Below are 27,741 nucleotides of genomic sequence, written 5' to 3' on the forward strand. Positions count from 1 at the left end.
AGAGTGGGGGGGCTAGTCTCTGCCTTTTCTAGTGTTTGTAGTGGGAAAACCAAGAAAAGAAGATTGTGAATGGCTTCTGAGTCAGATAACCAACAATATCTACTACACTGCTTAATACTAAAAACTTATTAATTCTAAAAATAATGCAGGAACAACCAACACCCCTGTGCTTTTTGTGGAATGATCACAGTCCTTCAGGATTCACACACACACACACACACACACACACACACACACATTTCATCAGTCATTTGAGTTCCTGCAGGACGTATTTCAGCCATCTTCCTATATTTTACCCATTTACCTGCAGGAGCAAAAAACATGATTTGGGAGTCATATTTAATCCATAGATTTCTGCTATTTTAGATGGCAAACATTTGCAAGTTGAAAAAAGGGAATTTTTTCCCATAATACCGTTGGTTGTGGAAAGCTAAAGAAGGAACTTCTATTGTGTCTGCCGCATTAAAAAGACTCGACAAAGCTTGTAGGTGAATTGAAAGTCATGACAAAATAAAGCCTAGCAGAAAGGAGATTTACCGAAAAGGAGCTGAAGTCTGTGATCAGAGGTTGCAGCCTGTGGTTCTGACAGGCATGGGTGTCACTTAAGGAGACTTTTTCTTCCTTTTTATAGCTGCTGATTTTTCTGAGTCCTTAGATGCACTTTAGTTAGTGTGTTGTTTTCTGCATTGCTTCTCCTCACACACCAAAATGCAAACTTCACACATGCAGATGTCAACTAAAAATGGGTTACAGAGGGTGAAATCAGACAATGGCAGAGTCAGTAAATCAAATCAGAAGAAAAGCAAGGGCGAGTCTGGGCATTATGTTTTATGCATATGTAAAATACCCAACCTACTTTGTCTCTTAGAAAACTACTCACCAACAGTTAAAGTTCTTAAACAATTCTTGATATTGGAGAATATTAGCTGATATTTACTTGCTCAATCCAGAACGTCTGCTTTGATGTTAACTATAAAGCACGGTCATAAGCAAACAGGCAGTTTTACTGACAGCTTCCGTGCCACCCTTGGTCCGGTTGGGCTCTGCCCGCCTGGCCCTGTCTGCGCCTCCCCTTTGGGCCTCATTCTTTCTCTTCTTCCGGCTGAGCATTCCCAGCCCCTAATGTTCCAGGCCCTCAAAGCCACAGGCGCTGCACAGGGGCCCTTTGCCCCGACACACCCACCCTTCTGCCACCCGTGCCCAGGCCTGGACTTCAATGTGGCCCTGGTCGTAATCATAGTGACAGGAGCTGACGCGTCCTGGGCCCACAGCTGCTCCCAGGCCGACGGAAGCTCCATGGGAACATGGGGCAATTCCTCCCCCGGGGCATACCTTGTCCAGTGCAAGTCAGGTGGCAGAAGGAAGCAAGCTAACAGAGGACTCGCCCTTGCTCACTGGATGAACCATCTGGAAACGCAGTGACTGCACGAGGCTCTGAAGGCGGGTCACACCTGGTGAACAACCGACAGCGTTTGATGAGAAGCCCTGGGCAGCTCGGGCACACGGACCGCTCACCAGCTGATGCCTGCTTTCTGCTGCCCGGCCTCCCTTCCCTTCACCTATGACTCTTGCCTCCTGAGGACTGTACATCCTCTTCGGGCTCTGTTTCTCGGGAGGTGAGACCAAGGGCACCGAGCAGTCCACGTTCCCCCCAGGAGCGGACGTCGTGTGGAAGAGAAGGGCACTAAGTACGCAGGGGAAAGGCCCGAGGATGTCACGCAAGAAATCACTGGGAGTTTGCAGTGGCTCCATGGAACGTTTCTTAGAACTGCCGTCTTCTGAAACTGAGCTTAACAGCCAGACCCGAGGGAGCAGAGGCAGCTGCAGGCCTCTCCCGAGGATCCAGGCTGGATTCTTACCGTAAACACTGCACGTTCCCCTCCTTAGGAAGCCTGGCTAATAATTTGGCAATGATGGGACCTATTCTCTCCACCCGTGACCAACACCGGCAGATAAAACACATCCCATAACTGCCTGCAACCTAGGGTCCCCGCTGCCTGCACATCCCACCTCCGGCCAGGGTCCCTCCTGCTCACATGTGCTCAGGCATTGTGCGACCTGCTCTAACACTCATGCCAAAGACATGCTTGTTTTGCAGATGGTTCTTGAGGACAGGGACCTGGTACCCTTGGCATTCCCTTCACGTCTGACATACAGTCATTTCTGGAGTTCAGTGAATTCATGGAAGAATAAGTTAGCTCTGAGCAAAGAACTAGACATTTATAAATGGCTGCAACCTACTTTTAGCTTTTAGGCTTCTAATTCACAGTAAGATTGTGTGTGTGTGTGTGTGTGTGTGTGTGTGTTATATATACTATGTATGATATATACCATATACATGCTAATCGTAAGGATGGCGACAGGTAAAATTGAAAAGTTCTTGTACTAGGAAAAATAAGAAAGTTCACTTGGGTATAACACTGGGTGGTCATCCTGATGGACTCTTAATTGATAGGTTTTTAAAGGCAACAAGGCAGGCAATTACATTGTACCCATGGGCCTGGGGAATAACCAAGGTGGCCAGGGCATAGAACCCATAGTCTGAGAAAAATGGATGAAAAAATTGAGCTGAAATGTGGGCTCCTGAGGCAGAAATCATTTGTGATTCTTCCCTTTCCCAGTGAAGACAGTTTGATCAACAGCTGCAGAATGGATATATCGCTGTGATGCACCCACACTAACATCATGTGTCTTCGGAAGGACTTATATCTACGGAATAAAGATCTCTCCAGGTCCTCACACATCTGCTAACTAACAGTGGCCACAAATCTCTAAGGAAATTTGGGGACTCTTTCTTGTTTCCATAAGAATTATTTCCTTGGATAAATCTTCAAAATTAATTTTCATGGGAAAATATACCTTGTGAGCAGGGTCCTGCAGGCACCCATTCTGAGAGCACATCACTCATCAAAATTGACGTGTACATGAGGTTGAAAAAGTGAAAGAGTAATAGAATTAGGACACAAGTTTTTAAATGTAAGCTCGTCACTTATCTTTCAACATTTAATTGGAAAAAAATCCCTAAAGACCTTTAATGTAGGAAGAGAAAAATATTTTAAAAGAATATTTGAATATTCTATGTATTTTTCTTTTTGTCTAAAGAGAATGTCAAAAGACAACATTACCGCTTTGGTTTCTGGATACAATTGGTGATGCCAAAATTGAATATACAAAATTAAGGAATTAAAAAATAAGAGTGATATTTAAAACAAATGGATGCTCCTATTACTCCAAATTTTATTTTTAATAAATTAAATCGAAACAGATCTTTATTAGAACCAGTTGTGAAATTATTCTCAGTTTAACAGACCTGCAGTAACTAGACTTCCTTTAAGGGGTTTCCATCATTAACATTCAATTAAAGGTTTTCAAAGAAAAAGAGGGACACATATTATCATTCCCCCCAGCATTCAGGCAAAGTGAATATTATTCCTTAAAATACAGTTCATAATATTTAAGCAGATGTTCACTTTTGATGTTGGATAAATTATAAAGTAGTAGAATTATCATTTTATTTTCAGTTTGAGTGTAAGAAATATAATCTGAAAAACACTTGTAATCTGAGTATTCAATGCCTTTATACATGTCCTTCAAGTTTTTTAAGGGGAGTCGCAAATTTTAAATTTAATTTTAAATTTAAGTTCTAATGAAAATTCTCTAACGAAAAAGCTACTGGATTTAAATTAACCTTTCAATAATATAAGAATATACTATTGCATATAATAGAGTTTTAAAATATTTGTTTCTTTAAATAAGACTTCATTAATACCAAAGTTTCCCATAAGAAAAAAAAATCACTAATGTAATAGAATAAAGTAGGAAGGCAAAATAAATGGTGAAAATGTTTGATAAAATAAGATACATCTTTTCCTTAATATTATTTAACATCTACAATAGTACGTAGATGGTATGCCGAAAATACTCTTCTCAGTAATAAATTATAAGAGCTTGAAAAAGAACTGTCATTTCTATTCCATTTCATCCAAATGTGAAGATTCTTCTCACGTTGGGTTTTTACTTTGTTCTTTCCCTTAAAAGATTATTCAAACTTCTCTTCCTGCAAGAGTGTATCTATATTACTTGATTTTTATATCTATTGGGCATATTGTTTCCTAGAAATCAAACACTAAACCCTATTTGCCATTTGACGTGACAGAGTTGGTAAAAATCTATCTTAAAATATGTGCTTTCATAATAATTTTAGACTTTAGGTATTTATTAAAGTTCAGAAGAGAATAAAAATGAAAATTTATTACAATAATAATGGTATATTTATTGTTAGTGTTCTTATTAGTGTATATGTTACATGTACATTAAAATGTGTACTTTTGTTGACATATATAAAATAAAATTACCATCCTCTTGTGTAGATGGTATTATCCTTTGTTAACATTTAATCATGGGCATTTTCCTAGCTACATTGAATGGACTAATAGGTATTTTTCTATTTGTTTAAATCATAAATAATGAATGGATTATAATTTGACATACACATCATTTAAAATATATTATTAATGTAATAGTGCCCTATGAATTTTTTGGCATATTAATTTGTAAAAGATTGCTAATTATATCTTAATATAGGTGTCTAGGAAAAGAATCAAAGATTCTACACATTCTTTAGTCTCATAAACTAAGATTGATGTCTTAATCCAGCTGAATCAGGCGGGGCTGAACTCTCTGTAAGGCTCTGCTTCTGTTTTTCTGCCCCAAAGGTGCAGCCCACCCTCCCCGCAGGCCCCAGGCCTGGGGGCTGAGAGCGTGTCTATTCCCCTGAACACATCTACCCCCGGGCTCTGACTTCCCCTGGCTTCTCTCTCAGCACAGATTTACAAAACTCTGGTCTGTTTTCAGAGGTTCTCAGATTGATTTTTTTAGCCTTTTATCCTGTTCAGATTCAGACTCCAGCAGCTGTCTTGAGGTGAAAAGCAGTGTTGCCTTTGAAGCCGCACAGATCTCGCGTGTTGCCCCTGAGAACCCAGGAGAAAATACCTTCTCTGCTCCTCTGTCTGTCCACATGCTCTCCGTCTGGGCGTCTGTCCCCGAGCCTGCCTAGTGGCCCTGAGCTGTCAGCTCGTCACCTCATCTCCGGAATCTAAGCCATGCTCGCCCTAGTTACAGCGGGAGCTCTCAGAAGTCTTCAAACAAAGTGCTTTTACTAGGTTTATCTTTCCATTGCCGTGGCTCTCAGTAGGAAGGTTGATGTGCCTCAGGCCACCCCATCCCGTCTTAAATATGTGTGCATTAAATATGAGTTGTGGGCTTCCCTGGTGGCGCAGTGGTTGAGAGTCCGCCTGCCGATGCGGGGGACACGGGTTCGTGCCCCGGTCCGGGAAGATCCCCCATGCCACGGAGCGGCCGGGCCCGTGAGCCATGGTTGCTGAGCCTGCACGTCCAGAGTCTGTGCTCCGCAACGGGAGAGGCCACAGCGGTGAGAGGCCCGCATACTGCAAAAATAAACAAAACAAAAAACAAAAAACAAAACCCTAGAACTGTATGTTACCAATGTGGTATGTGCGCGTGTGTTTGTGCTATAAATCAGAAAATATCTGTCTAGTTCATTTAGGTACTGTGATTTTCTATTTAGAAGGAGATGTTCCAGTATGATTCAGAAAAAAATAGAAATCGGAGCACTATCTATTATTTTCTTGAACTAATCTGGAGGATCCCATTTAAGCAGATTTGATGGCAGAGGCTTGATTTTGAAAAACAGTTTTCATTGAATGCCATTTTAAGTAAATATTGTGCAAAGAAGTGTCATTTATTTAACTTCAGTCATACATTTTATGTCATTCATAGAACTAAAATTACATGTTAGGGGAGTTAAAAAATACAAAGTTAGATAGTACTCACTCTAAGACAGTGGTCCACATAAAATGCTGGTAGAATTTTATAGCAATCCTTAAAAACTAGTAAAAAGCATAGTTCCACAAAGTATTCAATATGAATTTTTTGACTGGTAGTGAAACATGCTTAGGGGTCTGCTCTTCTGAACCCATCTCCAGACTATCCTGATTTTAGCTGAGGGCACCGATAGTTTTAGAGATTTCCTTCACTGATTCCTCACCAGAGCAAAAACTACTTTGAAATGATTGTAGCAATGTTAGAAGGATATGATATTTGTGCATGACCCTGCGGAGATCACATATCTATGCTCAAATTTTATTTTCTTTCACATTTTAAGTGACATATATACTGCCAGTAAGTCTGTTCTCGTACATGAGCCATTTGACGCTTCTCCAACTTTGTGCCTCACGTTCATCAAATTTCCTCTTAATTCACGTTTTATCAGTAAGACAAAGGGAAATAAAACTAAAAAAGGAAAACCAAAATTATTCAACAAAACATATCCTAAGTGAAAACAGTTTGTATTTAGTCTGATGTAAGAGTATATCACACAGAGAGCATCATTTAAGCTTCTCTAGAAAACCAATGAAAAATAATAATTGGTTTTAATTAGTAAAAATTCTGTTGAACAAAGATTTTTTGTATTATAAGGTCATTTGTCTAAATCTGATACTCATTTTCATTTGGCTTTTAAAGTTTGTTTACATGACTTAATACAGAGGAAACTTTCTCTGAAGACATTTTAAATTCTTATGACATGCCAATAAATTGTCTTAAAGTAAATGTTTATTTTATTTGAGGTCCTGACTAAAACTATTTCGATACATGTACATTATCCTTTAGTGTTTGAATGTTCCATTTCTTCTGTTCTCTTAAGTGTTAAAACAGATCGAGTATAATATGATTTCAAAGTGAAAAAATAAATTATAAAAAGTTACTCTAGGGCCTTCCTTGGTGGTCCAGTGGTTAAGACTCTGTGCTTCCACTGCAGGGGGCCCAGGTTTGATCCCTGGTTGGGGAACTAAGATCCCGCATGCCACACGGCAAAGGTATTCCATATTCTCAGTAGATTCTCACTTAACATTTTATGGAAACATAGGCTTTTCATTTCTCATAAAGAGAAAATTATTAGATGGAAATCTTTCCAAAATGTTTCTATATGAAATTTGGGATAATTTTGATAGTCAAAATTTTAAAAAAACTTTCATAATTGGTGTTAGATATGCAATGATTTTAGTAAGTCAATGTAAGTATCAGTTTACATAAACTCACTAAAAATAGATTCTCATAAAATTTGGGGGATCTTGCGTTGTTCTCACTTTTATTGTTTATTTATTATTACAGATTAGAAAAATCAACAGAAACTTTCCTGTAAACCAGCAGGTAAGATGGAGAAACACTCGCAAAGCCGAGTCATATGTTTCTTTCATTTTATCTATTAAGTTAACAGAAGATAATCTTGATTGCATTTAGTTTTATGTGGAAATAATTGGTACTATCATTTGCCATCTTCAGGAAAATACATAATTTATTAGATTTCTTTCATATTATATAATATACCTGGTTTTTCTAATCATACTAATAAAAGCTTTTGAGCTAAGTGAATTAAGTCAAGACTATTTTGACAAAACAATTATTATATTTATCTGAATGCAGTGCTGAAGAACTTTGACAGCTATTTATATAAGACAGTTTTACTGTATCTTAATCACTTGGGAGACCTATGTTTAATTGACCTAAAAGTTAAAGGGAATTTTCACAATTGGCTGATAGTGTTGAAAACGAGGCTAAATTAATGTGTGGAATGAAAATAATGTCCGATTAATCAAGCTAAGGATTTAGTTGACTTATTGGACTAATAATTGATGTTAGAATAAAATAATTGATTATAAAAATGACTGGTTCCACTTATAATTTTATTTTGCTAAACTTAACTTTTATTGCTTCTGTAAACATAATATAAACATTAATCAGAATAAGAAAAGGAAGCGCAGGTTCAGCTTGTGGACTCAGAGTCACCCTGTCTGGCATGTGTGACGGTGGCAGGGAACCCATGGCTGGACACAAACTTCTGACACTTGACATCAACCTCAATTTGCAACCGCTGATCAAAATCTAAACACCTGCGATATCGATTCATAAATGGTACACCCAGCACAAGTTAATTTCCATGGTAAAATTTTAAAAATAATCTCCAGCTTGTCAAAACTAGGTTGCTTTTCTTATCTAAGCCTCAGCTCCCTCATCTGTAGCATTTGTGTAAGTCTAACTATCTCACATGTTTATTTTTGAAAAGTAAATGATAACAAATGTAAATTTCTTAATATATGCCATTATTTGCATTAGTGTATTAAATGTTTAAGTGTGTTCTTTGCAGTAGAGAATTTATGTTCTGGTATAAGTTGTATCATTAACGAGGCCCAGGCTGCCCGCAGAGCCACGTGTGACCGAGCTAGGAGTGAGCAGAGCCTTGGAGAGCGTGCTGCGCCTACAGCTCTGACCTGTCTTCCCCTTGGTGCGGCCCAGGGTACACGGCATGCCTCCTCAGGCCCCACGCCTGAGCCAGCTGGTGCTCTGGGCAGACACACAGCAGTGTGGGTGTGTTTGGGGCCTTGTTCATGGCGCAAAGACCAGGCTCCAGCCCAGAGCATCTGATGCACTAGCTCCAGGATGATGCCTGGGAAACTGGCTTTGTTGCTCCCATCCCGTCCCAGGTGATTCTGAGGCTGGGAGTGCACAAGTGACATCTGGGAAAAAGAGTTTAACAGTTTCACAGGGCTAAAGCAGAGGGAAAAAGTCATTAAGGATAAATTATTCAAATAGAAGCCTCAGCCGTGAGGGAAGACTGCCATGCCCAGGACTAGACAGAGTCGTTTTATAGTCAGATATATGAAAGTGTAGACCTACTCATTTGGGGAATTCTTGCCAAAAATACAAATGAAGAATGTTTCCTTAAAAATGACTCTAATATTTGTGTTATCATTTCCCTTGCCCTTTCGACCCTCAGCATGTGAAGTATTAATATTTAGTGTAATTTAATTACTGTGAATATTTCATAACCCTGACTACGCCAGAGCTATGCTTTATTTATGATGACAACAACATGGAACACTTCCTACATGCTCCCTTCAGTGACTTGGGACAGTCCTCGCCACCTCTGTGTGTATCTAGGTTTTGAATAACACGGAGCGAAGTCATAAGAATCTGAAAAAACTTGCATATAGAACAAATCATAATAAAAACTGTTTAATATTCTAACTCATACATAATAAACACAGATAAGCATAAGCATTTATGGGTTTTGATTTGCTAGCCTTTTAATATTATTATTATAGTGAAATTTTATTTCAAATCTCTTAGTATCTCACAATTATGAAATTATAGTGAATTCTTCTTGGCACTTTAAAAACTGAAAGCGGGAGTTAATAGATTTTTTCCTCACTACTTTCCACCATGTTAATGAAGTCTTTCAGGAAATAGGATTAGTTTATAGTTCAACATTCATGTATATGCGTAACAGGAAAAACTCACCTGCATAGTGTGAGAGCGATGCATTAGGAGATCAAGGTACATCCTCTACTTAAAATCTGAGCCACGTTAAGGAATAAAAATTGAAAATCATACATAATCTCATTTCTCATCCAGATTTAGCACTCAGACAGGACTCTTACCTTGCACTAGTTGCTTTCATCTCAAATTTCTTCCTAACTTAATTTTCATTAGTGTTCTCTGAAGCTCAGATTTGATATAAATATGTATGTTTATACATATGCTTTTTATTAAAAAACTCAGACATAATGTTAAAGTATTTAAGTCCCCTCATATCTGTGATACTCTAGGTCTCAAACAAAACCAAAAAGACATCATCCAATATACATTAGAACAGAACTCTTCTGCTTCCTATGGGATTTGGTTTTGATTTTGTGCCGCCCATGTGATACATGTACCCCAACCAGAGAAATCCAAATAAAAGGAAAACACAAAGGGATCTGGAACTGGAAAAAGTCACTGTGTGCAGCAGGGGCCAGTGCTGGGGACCATCTCTTCAGGGACACCCTCACATTCCAGGGAGCATGAGACTCTCGGTAAGACCACCTCACGGAAGAAGAGATTTTAATCAGATGTATAAACCATATGAACAAATAAACCATTAGAAGGGAAAGTATAGTGTGGACATTAAAGAACAGTCCACAACTATTTTTATTTATCATGTGGGTGTTCTTTTAAAAAATAAGGGAGTGGAAACTGTAAGTCAAGAACAGGAGATCGTGTCCAAAAATGTGGATTTGCAAAAGAACCCCATAGAAGTTCAAAAATGAATAAAATATTAGTATATTTGAAATTATAATCAATTGCCCAATTGAATAATAGCATAGATACAAGTGAAGATAAAATATGTAATTGGAAATAGTATATCTGAGAGTATCATCAGAATGCAGCACATACAGAAAGGGGTGAAACTATGAAAGATAATGTAAGAGTTGAAGTTTAGAATGAGAAGCTCCAAAAAAGGGAAATTCTGCAGGAAGACTGGAAACAACGTGTGAGAACCAGTGTGTGAAGAGAGACGGTGGCTAAGCGTTTCCATACGTCTTGAGATAAAGATCCACGCCAGCCCCGGAGCCTGATGAGGAGAACCAGAGCCACGCCCCCAAAGGACCCGAAACAGCCTGCACATCCCGTCAGTGGGATAGTGACCCGCCATCAAGAGGGTGAGCTACCTCACCTGGCACCGGTCTAGAAGACTCTCCACGAAAGTTCATTAGGCGCCAATGGCTGCCATTGGCACCTAATAAGTAAGGGAATGGCTTACTTATTCGCTTACTAACAGGGAATAAGTAAGCCACTATTTTTAATAAAGGGTGTAATGAAGGGTGAAATATACACGTTATTGTACAAGAATACAGCACCTCAAGAAGATGCTCAAGAACCTGGTAAAGTGTCTGTCTGCATCTCGGAAGAAGTCCAGCCCGGTCTCCTTCCCATCCTGAGGGTTTCATTCCCAAGCCCTCGTGCATTAAGTCCCTCCCTGCCTTCCCCTGCTTTTCCCTGAAACTTCACTCACTTTCCTTCCCTCTTCAATTCCCACACCATGACATTCCATTTTTTTTGGAACTCAGATGTGTATTAAGTTTGTCCTTGTTCTTCCATTCTATTTTGCATCTTTATATACTGGAATCAGCTCTGTCCACCATATTTATTGGATGTCCTCTGGCTTTTGGTCTTTTCTGTTGGAGAACTGGAGAAACGTGTTCTTGCCATTTTTAAGATGCATTTGTAATACTACTGTGAGGTTGAGCATGTTTAAGTGACATTGGCATATCCTTTCATGTCTTTCTCTACATTTTGAAAACGTTCCTATTTTCTTCTTATTGTTTTGTATTTATTTGTAAGCACTGCATACTCAGTACATGAACGGAATTTAACCTTTGTGTTTTATGTAGCCTAAGTCAGCAATCTTTTTTAATAGCTTACAGGATTTGTGTTGTACTTAGATTTTAACAGTTCAAGATTAGTAGAAGGAAGAAAGCAATCCATCGCTTATTTCTAGTAACTAAGTTTTTATTTTTACGTTTAAGCAACTGGCCTCTTTCCAATTTGAGAAGGACAAACTCCAGCCTGAGAGGAGATGGCCTGACATTTTCCAAATGTCAGGTGTGCCCACCTGGCCAGAGTGCTGTTCAGGTCTCTTTATATTTCTACTGACTTTTTGATTAGTTCTTCTATCAGTTATTATGGTGGTAATACCCACATCTCCACTATCATTATTGGGTGTTTTTCTTTTAGTTATGTCATTTTACTTCATTATAATGATTTCTGTTGTTAGGGACATTTATAATTGTTATATATTCATAAGATAATGACATCTTTCTCATCCTGAGATTGAGCTGTTTCTTTTTCTCTACATTAAAATCTGTTTTCTCATCTCTTAAGATTTACTGTCTTATTGGTAGATCCTTTTCTAATCTTTTGCTTCTACTCTGTTTTGCACTGGTGAATCTAAAGCATGTTATTCTGTACAGCCTAAAGTTGGGTCTTGTTTTTTTATCCAGTCTGACAATATCTGCATTTGATTAAATTGTTTCACTCAATCACATTTAAAAATCATTGATTTATTTGGATGTACATCTGCCATTCTGCTATTTGTTTTTTAGCTGTTTCATGTTGTTTTATCTTCTCTATTTCTTTTTAGTTCCTTATTTATGTTAAGCATATTTTTAATGTAGAATTTTAATTCCAATGTTGATTTTTAACTATATGTTTTGATTGTTTTTTTAGAATTTGGTCTTGAGATTGAATTGTGCATCTTTAAATTATCATAATTCACTTCAACTTTATACTGACCTAATATTGATATTATATGGAAACTTTGCTGCATTTTAATACAGATCCACCTCAAACACTTTACGTTGTATTATTATTGTCATATATATCACATATATGTTAAATTCAAAAATACAGTGATACAATTATTGCTTTAAACAGTTTCATGTTTTTTCTTAAGTTATTGAAAGAAGAAAGACTTATAATTAGCAACATACTTACTATTTCCAGTGCTCTTTAGTTTTTCCTATGGATCCAGTTTCTGTCTGGCATCATTTTCTTTCATACTGTAGGACTTCCTTTAATATTTCATGTAGGGAAGGTCTGCTAGCTATGAATTATCCCAATTCTTTATCTGGGAAAGTCTTTATTTTGCCTTTACTTCTGAAAAATAGTTCTGTTGGATAAGGAAATGTCGGTTGACCTTTTTTGTTTGTACCTTTCAATACTTTGAATATGTCATTCTGAGTCTACTGACATCCAGTTTTTAATATAAAGTTAGCTCTTAAACATATTGAAGTTTTCCTTTATGTGATGAAAGTTTCACTGCTTTCAATATTTTCTCTTGTCTACGTCTCTCAGAAGTTTGACTTATGACATGTCTAGGTGTATATCCCTTTGTGTTTATTCTACCTGGACTGTGTTGACTATCTTGGATTTCTAAGTTAATGTTTTCCCTGGATTTTTTAAAGCTTTTGGTTATTACGTCCTTGAATAATCATATCACCCCCTTTCTCTCACTGCCCTCCTTCTGGGACTGTCATCACATGTATGCTGATATGCTTCACACGGCCTCACAGGTCTATAAATTGTTTTCATTTTCTTCAGTCTTTTAAAAATTTTTTCTGTTTTTCAAATTTGATGATTTCTATTAATCTATGAGAAAGCAAAAAAATCAAACTGCTAATTTGAGGATGTTAAAGTTAAGGAATTACTTACAAAAGCATAGGTTGTTTTTAAGAAACTGAAAAGGTTTATCTGTGTCTGTCAAGGGAGAGGCAAGGGAAGGGGCTGTGATAAAAATCATTAGGGTATTCGTACAGATAAGGATGCCTGACAGGCGATGTGTTATCCTGTGGGGCAGCATCCTAGCGAACACTTAGCAGCCTCTTCAGGGACAGGGTTGGACCCTCACCTCTCTGTCTTCCTCCCCTCTTTTCTCCTGCTAGTTTCTCTCATAGAAGGACTCCAGAGGGAAGCAAGAGGGTGAGGGAGTTTGCTCATGGAGTCCGTGGAAGTCCACAGACACAGGACATGATGTAGAAGGATGGGATTTAGATCCAGTGGGGAGAGTGTAGACACAGAGCATGCTGTGCAAGCACCATATTTGTCTGATTTCTCTGTTGAATTATAATCAATTTGTTGGGATTTATTTTATTTTCAGAGGAAAAAAGTAAATGACTATACTATAGTATTTATTTCATTTCACACCATATTAAATGTATTTTGTATTAACAGTATAGAATAAATTTTCTTTTTACTGTCGGGCTACCCTTAAAATTCTGAAGCACAAATGAGAGCATGATGGACATTTACAATGGAAATAAACGCTTAAGATTATATTTTGAAGCCACCATGTTAAGCTTTGTCCTTTTTAAGAGATTCTGAGAACTTTTCTCTCCGTATAGCTAAAAGATCTTTTGAACATAGTGATCTTAAAAGAATATTTTACAAATTCTTAGCTCACAGGAGAAAAAATTAGTTTAAATATATATTTAGGTTTAGTAAATGTTCTGAATAATATATTAATTATCTATAGTATACACTCATGTGTTGATAAATATATGATTCTATTCGAAGGATTTCTCTGTAGAATGCATTAAATTTTGACTATTATGCAGGGGGAGAGAGTCGGCTATTCTGTTTTGTCATTTTACATTAATCCTTTGATGTGTTGGAATGTATATTAGAAAAGGTTTGAGCATGACATTAATGTGATACTGGGAAGTAGACAGCGGGCTGGAAGCTGGTAAACCTAAGCTGGACACACAGTGACACTGCCCACCACACCATCTGTGAGGATGTCTGTGACATTGAATGCAATCTGTTGTCTGCGCCTTGTTGTGTGAATATGACTCATCCTCTGTGTTAACTGAGTACGAAGCCAAGACTCCTAACCTTCTCTAGAAGGGCGTCCAGGAGGGCAGAGCTCCCAGGGCATCAGAGCAGTGAGTCATGGTCAGTGACTCCAGGCCGCCCGTGAGGGCCTCAGTTGCACACGGAGATGCAGGTAACTTGGATCAGATGTGGCTCATAAATGCAAGTGATGTAGGCTCAGAACTCACTTTCTGGAGAGGTTAAAACAGCAGTCAACGTGATGTCAGAAAGCCTAGTGCAGAGGAAGAAAACACTGGCAAGATTTCTAAGGCTTCCAAGGCTGCTCTTAAGCATTTAATACAGGGAAGGGGCCTGTTTAAAAACTGGAGAAATGGGAGCAATATCTTCATCAAAATTCAAGTGCAAGATGAGTCTAGGGTGGGTGTTTGGTGGTAATGAGAGAACCATTGAAAAGTCTCGGGCCACTCTCAAAGTGTTAGTCTAGCATGATTCAAATGTGTGCTTTCTGAGTATGGAAGCGTAAGAAAAGCTTGGCTGAAGCTAAGCCTGTTGTGGTGAGAGCAGAACTGCAGGGCAGTGTGGACGGCTCACAATGTCCTGAGTTTATGTTGCCTTGATTTGGAGATTTAGAATAGATGAAAGGAGTCTCTTGCAACAAAAGAAAAGAATATCTTCCCTGAGCTCTTGTATTCATTACCGAGAAGGTATCCCTTGTAGAGGGCATTGATAAATTGCAATATGTATTTGAAAATCCAAATGAAATAGTGTGAATTCAATTGCTTATGATTTCATTATGGTCAGGCAAAATACATAAGAAGACAGAAAATGTACAAAGCTAAATTTTAGCTATATTCTCCATATCTTAATGAATTGGTGAATGCAGATATTTTGTGAAGCACAGATATCATCAATTAAATTTAATTGATGTATTAATTTTTATAAAATCCTTTAATACATTTAAATCTTCAGACATTCTCATATAATACTCTTGGTGAGAGTATGAATGGTTACAAAATTTTGGGAGGGCAGTTTTATACTAAGTACCAAAATTTAAATTGCACATTTCATTGGGCTCAACAGTTCTTCTTTTTTAAAGGATGCTAACAGAAAAAAATTTACATGTAATAGAAAGATAAAGACAATTGTCCCACCAATATAGAAATGATTACATAAATTTGTTACAGTCACTCTGTAGATTATAATACCACTATATTCAAATAGGTCTACATGTGCAGAAATTAAGGTTCAAAAATAAAACACTCACCCATACAATGAATCCATCTGTTGGGACTTTTTTAGGCCTATGTGCAAACATTTCTTTTAAAGATTTAGGATGGTTTCTACTAGATGGTTACCCCCGAATGTCTCCAGAGAAGGGTGAAGATCTAGAGGAGAGTGAAGATCCAATTTTCATGTTTTATTTTACATATTCTGTATGTTTGACTTATTTTAATGAACATTTGTATAGATATTATTTATTAACTTAAAATTATATATTATTTATTAACATTAAAAAATTGAAGGACTTCCCTGGTAGCACAGTGGTTAAGAATCCGCCTGCCAATGTAGGGGCACAGGTTCAAGCCCTGGTCTGGGAAGATCCCACATGCCATGGAGCAACTAAGCCCGTGTGCCACAACTACTGAGCCTGTGCTCTAAAGCCTGCAAGCCACAACTACTGAGCCCACGTGCTGCAACTACTGAAGCCCGCACACCTAGAGCCTGTGCTCCACAACAAGAGAAGCCACCGCAATGAGAAGCCTGTGCACCGCAACGAAGAGTAGCCCCTGCTCACCTCAACTAGAGAAAGCCCACACACAGCAACGAAAACCCAATGCAGCCAAAAATAAAATTAAAAAATTTTTTTAAAGTTCTAAAAATAATTTTTTAAATAAGACAAAAATAATCACATATAACTTATTACACAAACATAAGAAAATCTAGATGATTTTTTGTGACATAGAAATTCTTACAGTTTTAAGTAAATTTTGTCTTAATTATATTTTGAAAAAATGCCAATATATTTCTGAAATACTACAGAAAAGCAGCACTTGATATTATTGAATTTGAAGGAGATTCATTCTTTCTAGATTAGAATGCCTACAATTTTCATAGCAGGACACTCATGCCATTTACATAGCAAGGAATCAAGAAACTTTTTTTTCACCAAATGTGGAACTTTTCTGGTTCATTAACTTTGATTTCATCCTCAAAAATGAGTTATAAATCTAGAGGGAGAATTAGTTTGTCAAGCCAGCCTCAAAGTATATTCTAACAAATTGACATATAGTAGAATGTCATGACAACACATGTAGTTATTTTTCACTATGCAGTGAGCAATGACCTATACTGAAATTTGCATTTTAATTACATGATCCTACCTACTGAGGCATGAGTTGATTTTAATCACAATTTACACAACAGGCAGATTTAGGAGACTAACTAAAATGGATATGCTTAATATGGATTTGTTGTAATGACAGAAACTAAGGTTTTTTAAATGAAAATGATTTGTATTTCTTACACTCTGTATAATAGTATAATTTGTTCCATGAGCAATAAATGCAGTACATGCATATGCAAAATATAACAAAAAATTAGCACTTAATAAAAAGCTTAAAGAATTATGGTAATGTAATGTTTAAAGATAAATAGAGATGTTGGGGAGAAGTTTCCTCTAGATAAAATGATGTAGTATATTTAGAAGTTAATACATATTAAATATTCTATGATAATACATTAGAAGGAAGGGGATCTGGAGCAGATGCAGCTGTGGCTGGAAGAAGGAAAAGAGAAATAAACCCTTGTTAGCTTTTTTTGTTTTGACAGTTTAAGGCAATTCAATCAAAGCCTCTTCGGGTTTCCATGTGGAGAAGCTCTTCTGCTAAACCTTTTATAGGGACTTGAAAAGTGGTTTCTGATGTATGTCAGATCACTCACTGGGGGTAGAGAGATGAGAAATCCTCATTTCACAAGAACCCGCAAATAGCTTCCATTCACTCTGAATAACAGCAAAGTCTTTACAAGAAAGCATCATTCAGAGTTCGATCAAGAGGCAGAAGCCACTCCAGTTATTTGAACAAAGAGGATTTAATGTACAGAATTTTAGCTAGATATCAAGTGTTAAATATGTGAGTGAAAAGGTAGAAAAAAGTCACTAGGGTTTTCACGGAGGTAGCAGGAAGCAGCCTCACAAGTAGGTCTGATGCGATGCTGAATTCTGTTTGCTAGTAGTTTGTTGAGGATTTTTAAATCTGTAATTCATCAAAGTATCAGTATTTAGTTTTCTTTTTTTTTATAGGTTCTTTATCTGGCTTTCATATCAGAGTAATGCTATCATCATAGAATGGAGGTATTCCCTCCTCTTCAATTTTTTGGAAGAATTTGAGAGAGATTGGTGCTCATGTTTTTTAAATCTTATGTAGAATTCACCAGTGAAGCCATCTTGTCTTGAACTTGTCTCTTTGGGGAGGTTTTGATTCCTGATTCAGTCTCCTTACTATTTACAGGTCTCTTCAGATTTTCTGTTTCTTCACGATCCAGTGTTGGCAGTTTGTGTGTTTCTAGGGATTATCCCATTTAACCTATGTTATCCAATGTACCCGCCTACAATTATTTATGGTACTCTGTTATAACACTTCTTATTTCTGTCAAATTGGTAGTAACAGCCCCGTTTCATTTCTGATTAACTTATTTGAATCTTCTCTCTTTTTGTTTCATCATAGCACATACTTATCAATTATGTCGATCTTTTAGAAGAACCAACTGTAGGCTTTGTTGGTTTTCTCTGTTGTTTTTCTATTCTCTATTTTGTTTGTCTCTGCTCCAAACTTTATTATTCCTTCCTTCTGCTTATTTGTGATTTAGTGTGTTCTTTAAAATGTAAAGTTAGGTTGTTTTCACTGGAATTGAAAAAAGTATAAATTTTAATATTTGTTAGAGAATACATTTCATAACCTATAATCATAATTTTAAGAGCAACTTCAGTGTAATTTACATCTCTTTTGTGCCATAAAATAAGACAGTGAGGTTCTAGTCAGTGAGTTAGTTTTAACAAGACAATAAATGGCAAGCTTCACATACTACTTTAAGTAAACACATACTGTTCCTACAATATATTTTAAATCCCCGAAAATATAGCTTCCTATAACAACACTTATAATCCAAGGTTTACAATTCAACAATCCTTAGAATTATTAAATCAAACATTTCAAGGTTTTTGTTGTTAGTAGTAAATAGAACTAATAGAGAATAAGTACAAATTTAAGTCAAATTTTTTGATAACTTATATGTAAGTATTCACTTTCATATCATTGTTTAAATAAAGTTATTTGTTAATCCAATGCTTTGCATTCCCCAAAATGCTTTTGAATCCTCAAACTTGTAGCATCGAATCCTATCTGAACTTTAATTAAAATTAAATTACAATTATTTTAGGCTTACAATAACTTATTTCCTCTTTAGATATAATTTAATTGTATTAAAACATCTGAGTATCTCATAAGCATGAAGTTACAGAATATAAAAGAAAATATTCAATATAGTAATCAAGAAATGCAGTTTCCTTTGTTTGTGTCCTGGATTTGCCCCTTTCTGCTCCACACAAACACTTTCAGAATTTTCACAAACTGCCATTCTTCACATCTTTTTTTTTTTTTTGCGGTACGTGGGCTTCTCACTGTTGTGGCTTCTCCCGTTGCGGAGCACAGGCTCCGGACGTGCAGGCTCAGCGGCCATGGCTCACGGGCCCAGCCGCTCTGCGGCATGTGGGATCTTCCAGGACCGGGGCACGAACCCATCTCCCCTGCATCGGCAGGCAGACTCTCAACCACTGTGCCACCTGGGAAGCCCCACATCATTTTAACATAAAAATATATACCGGCTTTTCACAATTTTTCTCTCTTTATAAAAAGAAATAGTTAAAATAATTTTTATGTAACTATTTAAAAATAAATGTTTTCACTATGAGAAATTGAAAAATACTTCAAAGGAGAAAGAAGAAATATGGGTCTCATAATCTCAACATACAGATCTTACCATGTTTGAAAAATTAATATGCATTTTGTGTATATATCATACATTATGTAATATTTACTTGAGATTTTATTTTTCTCATAGCTTTAAAAATTATAGTCAATTGACTTATTGTGAGCTTTTCCTATATTCTTTCAAAATCTCATTTTCAGTGGTTCTATCAAAATATGTAGGTGCAACCTTCTATTAATATAAATTAATTTTTCTATTTCACCCTCCCAAATATTGATTCAATAAATAGCCTTGTGTATGCTTGTTCATATGAATTTCTGATAATTTCCTTAGAAAATTGCTAACAGTAGAAATACTGAGTCAGTGATGATGTTCATGGTTATAAGTATATATATATATATGGTTATATCTCACTGAACCACCCTCAACATTTGTTATAAAAGTAGCTCCCTGCAGCCACATTAGCATGGAAGCTGTTTCCATTTGAATTTCAGTGCCTCACACTAGAATCCATGTATTTTCTCTCCTTTTATGTGATAATTGAGTTCCTCACCTCTGGCAGGAAACCACTTCTCTTCGCCAAGAATAGCAAGTAGCCTTGATAACTCTGTTTTGCAGCTCTGAAGGAATGTTTCATCTGCTCACGTATCAAGAATCTCTGTTTCTTCTCAGGGTCACTCTGGCTGCATATCAACTGGTCAGCTTCTCTGGGATGAGCAAAATGGCCCTGGAGGTCATTTTAAGCCTGGGAGAGGGAATGTGATACTCGAAATTCTCTGAGAGAATGAGGTGAAAGCCAGTTAGGAGAGTTATCATGGTAGTACTTATTCTTAGAAAGTTTAATGGTTTTGAGCTTAAGTCCTCCAAAGCAGTATTGATACCACTTTATTGAGCTATCGGATTCTAGTCCTGAGGAAGACCTTCCGTGTTGTGTAAACTGATCCTCTATTTCTAGCTAATGAGACTTATTTCACACCTAACTCCCTTTATTTGTAAGTTAGGCCTTTCTATTCACAAAGTGCATTATTTAAAAGTTTCCTTAAAATGACAGGAAGTCACGTTCCAGGCACTATCTACTCAGTGACACCATGGTGTCCTCTGGAGGGCACAAAGGTTTCTCTCTCTTCTATGTGGAGACTTTCATATAATCAAAGACATATTTCTTCCTCTAGGTCTTTTCTTCTATGATCTAAACATACTCAGTTTCTTTAGCTGTTTAATTTGCCACTTGCTTTCCAGAATCTTCAACATTTTTGTTGAACTTTTCTGAGCATACTTTAATTGATCCATTTCCCTATTAAACTATGATTCAAGAATAATGACAATAACCATGGTCTATTCCTAAGCTCTTAACTTATCCTATTTAATTCCATGTCACATGCAAGTGTTAAGTTCTCTGACCCCACCTTGCAGATGTGGGGGACCCCAACGTCATGGCGGTAAAGGATTTTGAGTAGAATTACAGTTACTGACATGACTAAGTACTGGACCCCAGAAATGTGAATCCATCTACATTACTTGGCATTCATTGTTTCAAGTATATCAGACCACATAGGTCGCAAGAGGTCTGTTACTCCCCTTGTTGTAAGCATTGTATTTAATGAATATGGTGGAGAATAAAGTCAACACTTCTGACACTTACATCAAATCATCTACTTATATTAATCTTTCAGACAACTACTTATCTTTTTCAAAACTATTGCCATTATAGCTCACCCCACTCTTACTCATGTAGTGAACATTTTAAGAGTAAGTGAATACTTTCACATTTAATTGTCTTAAATTCCATCTGTTTGTTTCACTCTGACAAAAAGTACTTGTATCTGCTTCTCCACGCCAGTGTATTAGCTGATATTCCCAACTTTTTGCCACTGCATTTTGATTAGAATATTTTCTGCTTTCATCCAGATTAGCCATAAAATTGTTAAAAGTGACCAGAGTGTTCTTATATGCTTAGATATGATAGGAGTACATGTGTATTAGTTATTTTTTAAACCTTCTTTTAGAAAACAGACGCCTCATATCTTCCTTCTCCTGAGTATCACTGTGGCAGTGGAGTCCAAACACTCCCTTTAGCCAGTACTCAGTTCCAGACAGTCACCTCGTTGTTCAATGTCTCTTCTGATACCAGAATTCAAACCCAGGCTTGCCTGTGTGAGAGCACACACTTTTCCAGGTTATTCTTCTAGATTCAGAAACTTCCTAGAAATACATCTGAGCATTCCCACGCTCACAAGAATTCTGTGTGTCGGATTTCCTTTGCACAGCAACCTCCTTTTACTATATATCCTGTGTCAATTTGTCAAAGTATTTCACAAGTATGCTGAGAGTATTAGTTATGGGCTGTTATTGACTGCATGTCGAAGTAGGTGACAGGCAGCAATGCAAGTGAAGATTACACAATGGAAATCTAGTAAAACATGTTCCTGGAGTGGAAGAAAGGACACAGTCTCCTATGTCGTTACTTGGGTTTTACCCACTTGATCTGCCATGGAAAGAAAATGTAAATCAAAGCGTCAGTTTATTTCTTCTCATCTTTCCCGTTATTTCCCATTATTGATGTTGATGTTTTCTTATTTGTTATTTGTGATAGATTACACATTTTATTATTCTGAAGTGTCTGTCTTAGCCTCACATGATGCTTTTTCCCCTTTTTCCTCTTTTTTTCTGATATAAGTAGGTATTTTATATTTCATTTCTGTTATTTTATTCCTTCTGGCTAGCATGTCTGCCTTTGCTCATCTTTTTATTTACAACTTTCCTAAATCACTTTTTTACATATTTTTGTACATATTACATAGTTTTGTTTTGCTTAGTGAACTAATATGGCAGACATCTTCTTTTAATAGATAAATTTACTTCATTTATAGTAATTAAAATAAGAGATGTGAGATTTAATTCTACAGTCATATTTTTATTGGTTTTAATGAATAAATTGTATTATTTAATACTCCCTGCATGTTCCTACTTTTAGCTGAGAAAGGTCTACCTTACTATAATCCTCTAATTTACGATCATTCTCCCTTTCACTAGATATGAGCTATATAATCCCTAATTTGAAAAATAAGAGAATGCATACATATGTCTTACTTTTCCTTTTCTTCATGACCCTTCTTCAGTAAATTACTTTATATTTTTAGTATATTTATTTCATAAGTACTTGATTTTTAGTACTAAATGACATGTTTTGATAACTGGTTATAGCAGATGATGAAATTAGCATAATTATGCTACTGGTGGTCCCCTTTCCCCGACCACTGCCAGCTATTCTTATTCATTTTCATTTCATTTTTTTCATTTGCAACATTTAAATTCTCTTTTGTAACAATAACTTCCAATTCAATTTTAGTCTGGTTTTCTACAGACTGTATGGTTTCTACTACCAGCACCATCTATGTTTGTTTTTTCTATTCGTCTCATTTCTCTGGCAGGCAGAAATTTACCTTCTTGCATTTTCTATAGGAAACTCTCTGGGGAATAATTTTTCCATTTGTTTGTACATGTTCAGAATTTTAAACTGCGCCCTTTATTCTTGAATAGCATGTTGGTAATGGCAGAAAGTTCACTTTTTTTTTTTTTCTATCAGAGCACTACTCCGCTGTCTTCTTGGGTTAAAATTTTCAGTCGAGGTGACTGAGGCTAAATTGATTTTTTTTTTCCCCTAAGGAGGCTTCTTCTTTGACCTGGTCAAGTAGACTGAAAGATCCTCTCGTTTTCTTTGAAGTTTAGTAGCTTATCAACTTAGGCCTCAAGATGGACTCTTCCAGTGCAATTATTCCTGGAACACAGTGTGTCTATTTAACTGGTAGATTCAAATAATTGTACATTTTGCAAACTTCTCTTTAAATATATCTTTATGTTTTTTTCCTCTTGCTTGTTCTTCCCTTATTCAGGGTCACTATTGGTGTCCATACTGAGCGTCCTTTACTTCTTCTCCATACTTGCCATTTTCTACTGAATCTTTTATGTTCTTCATCCATTTCTACTTTATTTCTCCTGTTTTCTCAGTCCTGTCCTCCACTCCTAGTTGAGTTGTTGGCAATGTCTATTTTGACAGTATGTTTCAATTCCATCTTCATGTTTGTGAAGTAATATCTTTTCCACTTCTCTTCTGAGATAAACCAGCTGTTTCTTTCTCCCTCTTGCTTTACGATCTTCCCTGTGGTCTTTAGATTTACCTACTTTTCTTGTTATACAGGGGAGATGTTTTTTTAAATTTCTTTAATTCATGCAAATTTTCATCACAATTTAAATTTTGATTGCAAACAAATTACATATTCTTTATCTTGAAATGAGAGTGTCGGTTCATCATCTCCCTTATCTTTTATTAAGTTTAAAGAGATACTATGGGTGTTCCTTTAAATGAAGTGAATTTTTCCTGGTCCAGCCTGTAGCAGAGGAAACAGCTCTAGCAGACATAAAGAAACTTTCCTGAAACAGTGGTAACACAACAAATCCTTATGACCATACCCAGAGAGTTAATCCAACATTCTGGTTAGGAAAAAAAAAAAAATTCAAAATTCTGTGCGTGTGTGTGTGTGTGTGTGTGTGTGTGTGTGTGTGTGTGATACCATGTTTGCGAATATAATCCTGTGTGCCTCTCATGATGGAAAGTTATTTAACTGCGTCATCAATGCTATGCATCATCTCTGTATGCTGAGAGAATGACTGAAGGCTTAAAATCAGACACGAATTCCCTGCTCACAGAAGACTCGTCTCAGCACTGGTCTGCTCTCCCCACTTTGTAAGAGCCACACCAAGCACTACATTTGTGCCTTCAGAGCCGTGTTGATTGGCCATCACCTGTGCTCATAGGAAGTGCAGATTCCTTATTCTCTCTGCTTTTTAGCATGCTATACTGTAATGGGCACATTTCATCATCCAAAAATGCCAGGGAGCTATACTGTCTGATGGACTTAGCTGCCGTGTCAAAGGAAACAACTATCAGAGCTCTTCTGATATTATTATTCCATGTGACCTCACCACCCAGTCCAGGGCCCAAGCATGGGAAGTAGCTGCTTGTTTTTTCAATTGGTAAATCAGTTGATTTTCTCTAATATCTGAATATTTTAAAAATTATTTTCAAGGTTCAGTTTCCCTTAGGCTTGTTGTTGGTGAGAAATCAGAAATGATAAAAGCTAAGTAGGAATTTGTGAAAGGTTTAGATTATTTTCATAGTTTCAGATATATAAATATATGCAAGACTATAAAATATAAGATGAGGCTTGAAATCTTAATTTATGTCTATATCTGTATCTTTGGGTGATAAAGGAAGAATATCAAAGGTTAAATCTCCTTGAAAGGGAGAGAAAGGTGGAGTTAACTTAGTTTAAGGTTTCAAGGGGAGACCAGAAGACAGAAGTTGTCAGCCTTGAGCTTCCAAATCCTGGCCATTACCATGTGTGATAGTAAGGGCTGCATGGTATCTAACCAAAGGTTTGGGGTTCTGCAACCAAACTTCTTATCTCCACACTTCTTACTGGGTGAGTGTCCTTGGTGGTTGTCCTAAGCCCTGTCTTCTAGTTGCCTTATCTGTAAACCAGTTGTTTTAAAGTATGATGTGATTTAATAGGTGTAAATAGCTCAGCTTTATGTCTGGCACATAGTAAATATACCAGCTTTGTCAAGAATGGCAAAAAGTCTGAGATGCTGCTCCACTTACAAGGTTATGTGCTTTATATATATATTAAGATTGCAGAAACATGAGGCACCTGGGTCATGGGGAAAAGTTCTTCACTGATTCTCACAACCAGCTCTTCAGCCAAAGGAACATCAGTGTCAGTGACCGCACCCAGACTGCAGGGGATGCGATGAGAACACCTGGTGGCGGCTACGCCCCGGAAGACAGATGGGGGAGAAGGTGCTTCTCTGCTTACACAGGGCCGTGAAACCACTGCCCCCAACTGCTAGAAGGAGACAGAGACAACCTGTCCTTCTGAGGCAGGATGGAAAGAGCCCTGGGTCTCCACCTAACCTTTTAAAATGTAAATGTCACTCCAAGGGCCAGATAAACCCAGGTGTCTCTGAATTACATGACTCAGAGTCTCCAAGCCCTGGGCCTCCTTCTCTTTGAAATGAATGTGTCCAGGGAGAGAGCCACCCAGTCTCCCTGGCACTCGGCGCCTTAGCCGGCAACTGTCTGGCCATAACCATTCAGCCTCTCAGGGAGGTAAAGCAAGTTTTATTATCCTTTCAGTTCAGATGAGAACAAGTAACTAGAGAAATCGCTCCGGTTCTAATTCTCAAGGTATATGAAAAGAAAAATGTTTCCAGTAAAAGTAAAGACAAGCATTCTAACATTCTTGTCTTTTTCTGTAGACATTTCCTTGTCTCAGGAGCTAGGGCTTTTTTATAGGAGCACTGAGAAATCCAGAGAGTTTTATTTCCCTGTAGTAAAGTGAGTGGACACACATACTTTGCAAGTTAATACATTTTCTTTAACGTCATTTTCTTCATAATCATCCATCATGGTGCCCACTATATTATGAATCTAGTTTAACTAGAACACACTTTGTATGGTTGCCCAAGTAGTAGTCTTTCCATATTTTGGAACAGTTTTTAACATTTTGTAGACAGCATCAAATTATGATAACAATGAGTAACTCTGAATCCCATAACCAAAAAGTTTACTCAAGGGAGTATTACATGTTAAAAGGGGAAGTTAGCAAAGGATACGTAAAGACAAGCCCACTAGGTGCAAATGTTTTTGTTTTTAAATATACGTGGATAGAACAACTGCTATATTTTGCTTCCTTTATCACTTCCTTAAGGGTGATTTAATTGACCAAGTTGTATAATCCTTTTCCCCTGGTATGTGAAAGAAGATTTAAGTGATTAGTGACACAGAAAAGCACAGCAAGAATGTTCCCGTCAGAGAATCATTCATCCCATTTGGGGTTTAATGGATTGACTTTATGCTCCATAGTGCATGCACTGCAGAAACCTGCTTTATTGCCAGAATTCCCTTCCTACCGGTTTTGATTGTATAGGCACTAACCCAATTCTCCCGTCCACTGTATTTTACTGGACTCGTTTCTAGTGCCTTTGAAGCCTTAGAGTATAACCCAGATGATGTGGCTAATATGTTAAATGATTCATCATTAAGAAATACTTTGAAACAAACTCACTTCAAACAGAAATACTGCACTGTTTGCAGTATTTTTCATTACAGTATTTTTCACCTGAAGAACAAAACAGCTCAAAATGCAAAACTGTCCATTAAATTATATTTATAGTTACCTTCTAGCTGCAAAAAGTAGATGTAGGCTCGGGAAATGGAGGAATATGTTATAAAATGATAAATAGCATGTCTTATACTTTATTATCTTTTATTAGCTTAAGAAAAATATATTTGGTGTGCTCTTCCTCTCATGAATAACTCAGGGCCAAATATTGTAAAACCAGTAAAATATATACAAACCCAAAGCTAAAAATATGAAGAAGACTGTCACATTCAAAAAGAAATCGTGGTTTTACAGCAAACGGAGGTTGATGCTATTTGTGTTCACTTGCAGGCCTCAAATGAGATGGGTGGCAGCTGTCCTCCCGAGCTGAGTCCCAGGTGGGAGGACTGCAAGCCCATCTGAGTCAGACAGGCGCTACTGAGACACCAGAGCTGGGGAAGAGAAGAGTTGTCAGTGAGAACTGGGCTAAAACATAAACACAGAGGGTGAGCTAAGGATTCAAAAGTTAAGTATGAGAAGCAAGGTCTTAGTGGAGTGAAGCAGGTAGGCAATTGTCAAAGAGGAGAATATAAAGTCAAGTTGTCTGTGGCGTGTGTGGGCTGCGGCTTTGCGTCTACGGAGGTCAAGGTAGGACAGCTTCCAAGGTAAAAAGAACTGTGTGTAGCTGGACAAATTGACAAGGGAAGGAATCATTTTATGCTAATGAAGGCTAGGAAGACGTGATTTTCAAGTGAAAAGTGATCATTGTATCAGGCATCAGAGGTACCCCTTGACATGTGAAGGGAATGCATCTTCAAAATAAGGGCTGCAGCTCATGTCATGTTTCCTTTGAAGACTCACGGAAATAGATCTTCCAGATCAAGGAAAGGACAGAGCCCAAGCATCATGGGAAAGGTGCCCATGCTTTGGGGGACATTCTCTTTGGCCCTTTTGCATTTCTGCAGGTCTTGTGAGCGCACATTTTGTTTCAGGCTATTTTTTCAAGGGTGTTTACATAGAAAACAGACTTAGAAAATGGAGATAGTGTTTCCCTCAGAACCAAGGGAAGATTTTCTTACCTTCCATTTGGACGTCTTGGAAGGTAGAGATAATATCTCCCTCCAGAGCAAAGGGGAGTTGTGCCTACAGCCCATTATAAAAGATTCAGGTTTCCTAAACTCAGGGATCCTCGCATGCGATGCAACCCATTGTGCGCAGACACAAATATGCTGATACTCATGGTGTTTGCTGTGCCATGTTGATAAAGTCCTTTGTCTCTGTCCCAAGAATATAATGTCTTCTGCCAGCATCCATAAACCTGTGAGAGCTCAGGAGCTCTTGCAAAACCTCACACCCTTTCTGG

General features: G+C 37.3%; 1 protein-coding gene across 2 annotated transcripts in view; it reads left to right on the plus strand.

Moving 5' to 3' along the window:
* The window catches only part of SNTG1 (syntrophin gamma 1), a gene marked incomplete at both ends in the record, with an annotated part of 181,200 nt that overhangs the window by 85,923 nt on the left and 67,536 nt on the right, over positions 1-27,741 (plus strand). For both annotated transcript variants that reach the window (XM_079722530.1, XM_079722531.1), the window contains one exon: positions 7,192-7,230. In XM_079722530.1, coding sequence (XP_079578656.1) covers positions 7,192-7,230 — 39 coding nt within the window. The remainder of the gene's footprint in view (positions 1-7,191; positions 7,231-27,741) is intronic.

This window comes from Hyperoodon ampullatus (genome assembly GCF_949752795.1).
Source record: "Hyperoodon ampullatus genome assembly, chromosome: 17".
Lineage (NCBI taxonomy): Eukaryota > Metazoa > Chordata > Mammalia > Artiodactyla > Ziphiidae > Hyperoodon > Hyperoodon ampullatus.